Raw genomic sequence first — 7024 nt, 5'->3', positions numbered from 1 at the left:
CCCTGTGTGTGAGGGGAGTAACAGAATCACAGAGTGGTTGGGGTTGGAAGGGACCTGGAAAGCTCCCCCAGCCCAGCCCCCCTGCCAGAGCAGGGGCACCCAGAGCACATCACACAGGAACGTGGCCAGGGGGGTTGGAATGTCTCCAGAGAAGGAGACTCCACAGCCTCTCTGGGCAGCCTGGCCCAGGGCTCTGGCACTCTCACAGCAAAGAAGTTCTTCCTGAGATTCCCATGGAACCTCCTGAGCTCCAGTTTGCACCCACTGCCCCTTGTCCTGTCACTGGACTGGAGAAGAGTCTGGCCCATCCTCCTGACACCCCCTGTAGCTATTGATCAGTGTTGATGAGATCCCCCCTCAGTCTCCTCTCCAGCTGAGCCGCCCCAGCCCCCCCAGCCTCTCCTCCCAGGCAGATGCTCCAGCCCCTCAGCATCTCAGTGCCCTTGGGCTGGACTCTGTCCAGTAGCTCCTTGTCCTTGACCTGGGGAGCCCAGACCTGCACACAGGGCTCCAGGTGAGGCCTCCTCAGGGCAGAGCAGAGGTTCAGCTCCCCCATCTCTGCCCTCTCCTTGCACTGTTATAAAACCACTGGTTGCTGGGGCGGGGTTGGCCCTTGGTATGCGGATGCACTCTGGGCTGGGGCATCCTGCTACTGTCACCATCCTCTTGTCACCTACAGTGTGTCTCTGAGCACTCTGGGGCTGCTCGTTCATTAATGCAGCCTAATTGGCTGCACCAGCCTTGCCAGCATGATGGCAGGGAAGAACATCCCCTCGGGATGCTGGGGAGGAGGCAGGACACCCTTGATGCAGCAACGCTCTCCTGACATGTGGACATTTCCACCTCCCTCAGGCTTTGCAGTGCTGCTCCTGCTCACTGGTGAGGCCAAAACCAAGCCCTGCACAGCAGCTTTGGCTGCCTTGGATGTTCCCATGTCACCACCAGCCCCTCCATGCAATGCAGGGACGTCCTTCCTGCTCCTGTGCTGGAGGACCAGGCAGCAGAGCCCAGCAGGTCCACATTGCCTGATCTTTCTGCCCGTTGGGCAACTGCCAAGCAAACCAGTTCCAGACCAACCCGAGATTAGGAGAGTGTAATCTCAAAGCCAGTGTTCAAACATGGCACTTTGTACCCGGTTGCCACGTGTTCAGCATTTGTCACTAGACTTTGTGCAGGGCATCTCCCTGGTGCCTTGGTGCCACCACCTGCCCTTGGGTTCACACCACAATCCTGCTGGAATTACCTTCCCCCACTGGCAAACCCTTCCCAGCCTGGGCAGCCCAGGAGCACACACTGGTGTGCTGGGGTACACCAGCCAGGTTTGCTCACCCACACGTCTTCTAGACAGGTTTTGGTGCCACAGGAGAGCCTGGGTCTGGGCTGTTCTCATTGACCCTCCCAGTTTGCCCAGGCTGTGTCACTGGGCAATCGCTCGTGCTCCCTGTCCCTCCACTGCCCAAAGCTGTCACCAGAGAGCAGGGGCTCTCCAGGACCCACAGCTCACAGCACTGTCTGATGGGGAGGACTGAAGAAATCAACCCCAGATACAAGCCACCTCTGTTTTCCACCAGAACCCCCCTCCCCAGATTCATTCATTCGGACACATCTCATCTGCACCAAGTTCCTGTCCATCATTCAGACACATCTCATCTGCACCAAGTTCCTGTCCGTCATTAATCCATTCCAGAGCATTTTAAGATCTGATGTTACTCCTGAAGAGGGGCTGTCACCAGCAGGAAGGTCTGGCTGCCCTCCTGAGCCCTCTGCATCCCTCAACTCCAGCAAAGCCTCCCTGTGTGTGCTGAGCTGTAGGTACCTTTCCCCCGAGGTCCATCTGGCTGGGCAAGGCTGTGGGGACCAGCAGCCCCTTGCTCTTTGTCTTTTTGGATGGTCTTCATCACCGGGATGATGCTTTGGAGCTCCCCAGCACGTCCCCAGTTTCCATCCTGCCTTTGCTGGAGCAGCAGGTCAGTGAACACCCTGGTCCTTGGAGGGGACCTCGATGTTCAGCGTGTACCAGAAGACCCAGAAGACGAGGCTGAAGGCCAGCAGCAGAGCTCCTGAGTAAACGAAGAAGTCCCAGGAGCTCAGGGGAGCAAAGATTCCCAAGAGGAGGATGAGCAGCCCCAGCAGGTCGCAGAACAGGGCCACGAGGAGGATGATGGCACAGCGGCCCAGGAGCCTGAGGAAGGCCATGGGGGAGCCCAGCACAGCCCCTCAGGGAGGGGGCAGGGGGGCTGGCAGCATCCCAGCCCTCTCTCCCGGGCTGCCTGTGCTCGGGCTGCCAGGAGGAAGTACAAATGTCACAGCACACCTTGCAGAACAATTGGGAGGGAGCACAGATACTGCTTTAACCCTTCCATGGCCCTGCCCCTGCCTGGCCTGGAGCAGAGCCCAGGGCTGCCTTTCTCCAGGTGGCACAGGGGAGCCCTCCAGGGAAGGGCTCTGCTGCTGAGATGCCCTGTGACCGACCACTCCTGGTGTAGCTGCATCACCCCCAGCTTCCCAAAAAGCTGCACGTCTGGTCCTTTGGTTGGAGAGCTGAGGTGGGGGGTCTCGTGTCTCTTCGTGTGGCATCTGCCAAGCAAGGGTCCCAGCAAAGGCTGCAGGACACCCCCAGTGACCTCCTGCTGACTGCCTGGAAGCACTGCAGTGTTCCCCTCTCTTCACAGGTAAACTGAGGCACAGACATCTGCCCGGAGTGTCAAAAATCCACCTACCTTGCACCACCTCCCCAAAGCAGGTCTTGCTGGAAAGCAGCAGATGAGGCAACCTGTGCCATCACCCACCCCCAGCATGGGAACCAAGCACGTCAGGGGTGACTCACGGAGTGAGGCAGGATTTCCCAGAGCTCCTGCTTTGTTTCTGAGCAGCCAGGATCACTCTGTGGCATCCAGGGCTGCCACCTTCTGCTCCCAGGTTGCTGCATGACACCGGGCACATCTTTCCTCTCCAGTCTGTGCACACCTGGCAAACAGGGGGCCTGGGGTAGGTGGAGGGTCCAGGGAGCCCTTGGAGCTGGGAAAGCCACCCAAAGGCAGGAGCAGCCCACATTTTGGGGACTGGCAGCTGCCTGCCTCATCTCTGGGCTGTGCAGAGGATGCCAAGGCTTGAGACAGGACCCTTGGGCATCAGGTTGGTGTCAGGGACTGCTGGAGGTGGCCTTAGCTCCAGAAGATGCTGTGGTGGCACCAGGAGGGTCCTTCCCCATCCCTTAGCCAAATCCAGGGCAACCAGGTCCTGCTTGCCACCCAGACAGCCCCACTGCTGCTGTGCCATGGGCAGGGAGGAGGCTGGAGGGAATGGGGGGCATCACCTTCCCTGTCTGGGTGTTTCCTGCCTGCCCAGGGAGTCCCAGGAGCTAAAAGTCACCACCCTCCTGCCTGCCACCTGCAGTGGGCATCTCACCCAGCACAGGGGAGGGGAGGCTGCCCAGCACATCCCTGTGCTCCTCACTCCTGCCCTTTCCCAGCCTGCTGCTCCCAAGCCCATGGCAGAGAGCCCTGCACAAATCAGCTCTTGCAGCTTGGCCATTCCCACCCCAGTCCCAAGGGGCTGCTTGTTCCAGGAGATAGGATTTATTCTTTTTTTTTTTTTCCACCTGTGTCTGAACAATTAAAGCTTTTAAATACACAAATAAATAACTAATGTCTTCTTTGTGCATTATCACCCTCCGGCTTAATTACCAGAGGGCTGGAGGGAAGTGCTGGGGCACAGCTTCTTCCAGGATCCCATCAACCCATTTGCAGGAAACATGCTCTGAAAGCTGCCTCCAGGGGTGCTCAGCCACAAAAATGCTCTGCTTTCAAGCCCAGCCTTCAGTTCCTGGTGACCTCCTGCAGCCTCAGCCTGAGCTCAGCACCCAGAGCTCCCCTAACCCCTGGACACCAGGTCCCACCTGCCCTTGCCCAAACCTCAGTGGACACCCCTGGGCTCTGCCCTGCTGGTGGCCCCAGACCCTGCTCTGCTCTGGAGCACCCAAGGGGTGGGCATCTTTTTCTGTTCTCTGCTTTCCATGGGGCTGTGGTGATGACAGAGGTGGTTGGGGGATGGAAAAAGAGGTTTTGCAGTTTTTGCTGCCCAGTTCAGCCATATTTTGATGACCCAGTCTGAGGTTTGGTGTTGATGATGATGGAGCTGCTCTGGCCAGTTCTCTGATGAGCCTGAGCCTCATCACCCTCTGACAGGAAGGACCTTTTCTGTGTCCCCCCCCACAGCTGTTCCCAGTTTCCACTTCCATTGTGTTTGGTGTTTTTATTTTCTGAGTCCTCTTCTTCTGTTCACTTCATGTCAGGGAGGCCTTCCAGGGGCTTCAACAGACAGTTTTGATTGGAGTGAGAGAGCTCCAGAAGATGCCTCAGGACTTCTCTGTCCTTTCTAGCCTGGATCCCAACAGATCCCAGCCACGTGGAGCAGATCAGGCATCACCCAGGGATCCCCCTCAGACCAGTGACACTGGATCCAAAGCAAACAGCTCAAAGGAGGATGGGCCTGATGCAAGGAGCTCAGATCAATCCAGGTCTGTCCAGCCCCACACTGCAAGAGGTTGGTACCATCTTGATCTCACAAGACCAGCTGAAGAGGTTTCCTCCTGGGCTGCCATCCATGGCTGGGGAAAAGAGAGCAAGGAAACTTGTGGAGGTTGTTCCAACACAGAAACTGGCAATTGCTGATCCCACTCCAGAGGTGGAATAACTGTGGGAGCTCCTGTCCCTTTGGAAGAGACCCTGTGTGGTGGGATGGCCTGTCCCATACACCTGGTGTCCCTCCAGGGGAGCTCCCAGATGAATTCCCCACTGCAGTCAAGGCTTCCTTCAGGCTTCCTTCCACTGGAGCCTTTGGCTTTCATGGAGCAGATGTTGCAAGAGGAACAGCCCGTGTTGCTCCTCAGGAAGGTACCAGCAGCCCAGCTGGGGTTGGTGCTGCACAAGTGTCACCTGGGTGCAGTTCAGGGGTGCTGAGCCCTGCCCAGCAGTGCAGGAGAGCAGTGATTTGCCCACGACAGCCAAGGAAATGCCACATACCAAATAAAGCCTCTCCCCGTATTGAAAAGGTACCCAGAGGTCTCCAGAAGTTCATTCCCCTCCAACTAATGGCTCAGACAGCTGCAAACATCTGCATTTGGCTCCAAAGACACTTTGAAAAGAGCAGAAACACTTTCTACCTCTTCTGCTCTTCCTAGGCCAGTTCTGCCCTGGCTGGAAGGAGGATGTTGGGGGAGAAGACTCAGAGCTGGCCCAGAACAGGTTTGCAGAAATATGCAGCAAGAGTGAACCAGATTGTCCCAGGGAACAAGGAATGTTGCTTCCCCAAGTGACATGTTTGGTGGGAGCAGCAAGAATTTGACCAGGGGGATGGAAGTGGCCTGAGAAAAAGGAGTCAGTTACTACTGATGGAACTGCAGCAGGTGGGACAAGCCTGAGGAGAAGCCTTCAAAAGGTTTAGCTTGGACTGCAACTTGGACAGCTCCTTGGAGCATGGATTGAGCTTTTGGGAAATACCTGCCTGAGAATGAGGAGGAAGCAGATGGGCAGCAGGTGCTGCTTGGTCAAGCAGCCCCAGGGATGGTTGATGCACTGGGATCTCCAGGGCTCAGTGCTGGCCATGCCTGTGGTGGCTGCCAGAGATGCAGGAGCTGCAGAGGAGCTCAGCTTTGGCAGGGGGGTGCAAACTCCCTCCCCTGGCACATGGGGACTGGTTTCCTTCCAGGGCCAGCAGCTCCAGGTGAGGATGGAGCATTTGGAGATTAGGTCTCAGCTGTGGGACTCGTGGATGTGAAGCTGCTCTCCAAGTGCTCTTCTCCCAGATCCAGCTGTAGAAACAGCTCCCCCGGCTTGGAGCTTGGAGCAATTTGTACTGAACTTTCAGGGGAGGTGGGGTGGGGGATGGTGGAGGGGATGGTCAGAACAGCATCATCTCTCCCTGCCCCCAAAAGACACTGCTTGATAGACACAGAGTGATTGGACATCTGGAAAAGGAGCCCAGATGTCATGGGTGGAGTGGAATAACACTGACCTAGGAAGGGTCCTGCTCCCAGCTCCCCTTCCATCTCCTGGCTGGTGATGCTGATCCCCTGGGAAACATCCCACAGGGACCAGCACTTCAGAGCATCCCAGGGGGTGGGAGCACATGGTCCCCTCTGATGAAGGAAACCCCCTGACTTTGCAGGACCCCTCACACCCCTGACCAAGGGGAGCTCAGCCCCCCAGCTGTGCTGCAGGGGGGACCCAGCACCCCCTGACCCCCTTGGCTAGCACCACTACCCTTCAGGCCACGTGGCTGCTGAAGGCTTTCCTGCAGGATCTGCACAGGCTCCCCAGGAGTGACCAGACTCATGAGGAACCTGCTGGCACTGCTGGTTAGACTGGTGGGGGATTTCCAGTCCAAAGACACAGGTTAAGGCTGCCCTGGGGGCTGGAAGGCGAGAGGAGATGGACATTAGGGTGGTGGGTCACTGGAAGGGGCTGCCCAGGGAGGTCACATCCCTGCAGACATTCAAGGTGAGGCTTGATGGGGCTCTGAGCAACCTGGTCTAGTGTGAGTTGTCCCTGCTTCTTGTAGGGGGGGTTGGAATAGATGACCTTGAGAGGGGGACGTTGCTTTATTTGCAGCCCTGCCATGGCTCAGCAGCCCTGGCTGGAGCCTGATCTCACCTGGGGAGGGGAGACTCAAATATTGGTGTGCCAGGGCTCTGCTTGCCAGGAGAAGCTGTTCCAGCTGCATTGCACAGCCCTCAAGCTGAGTGCATGTGTAAGACAGCACCAGGTAACCCTGCAGTGGAGGCTCCAGCCCTTCTGGATGGACAGGCAGGTTGTCCCTGGGCAGGGCACGACAGAAAGTAGAGGGGAGGGAGGTGGGACCTTGGGTCTTCCACACTTGGTTCCATGCTGGAAGCATTTAGCTGGGGATTCAAGGGAAGATGCAGCTCTGGAGTATGTCCTGCCTGCTCTGGGAGGGGCCAAGGGATGCAGAAGGACATCCCACGGGTCTGTGTCCCCATGGGAGAGTTGGTGATTTGGGAAAG

General features: G+C 57.4%; 1 protein-coding gene across 1 annotated transcript; it reads right to left on the bottom strand.

Annotated features, from left to right (window-relative positions):
• Positions 1-1968: 1968 nt before the first annotated feature.
• On the bottom strand, positions 1969-2196 carry TMEM238 (transmembrane protein 238). Its single transcript, XM_010008255.1, has one exon. The coding sequence runs from the start codon at positions 2194-2196 to the stop codon at positions 1969-1971; it is 228 nt and encodes a 75-aa protein (XP_010006557.1).
• Between the last annotated feature and the right edge of the window lie 4828 nt (positions 2197-7024).

Source organism: Chaetura pelagica, unplaced genomic scaffold, assembly GCF_000747805.2.
Source record: "Chaetura pelagica isolate M959 unplaced genomic scaffold, ChaPel_1.0 scaffold471, whole genome shotgun sequence".
Classification (NCBI taxonomy): domain Eukaryota; kingdom Metazoa; phylum Chordata; class Aves; order Apodiformes; family Apodidae; genus Chaetura; species Chaetura pelagica.
Note: the sequence above shows the minus strand (reverse complement) of the source record. Positions and strands in the feature narration are given on the sequence as shown.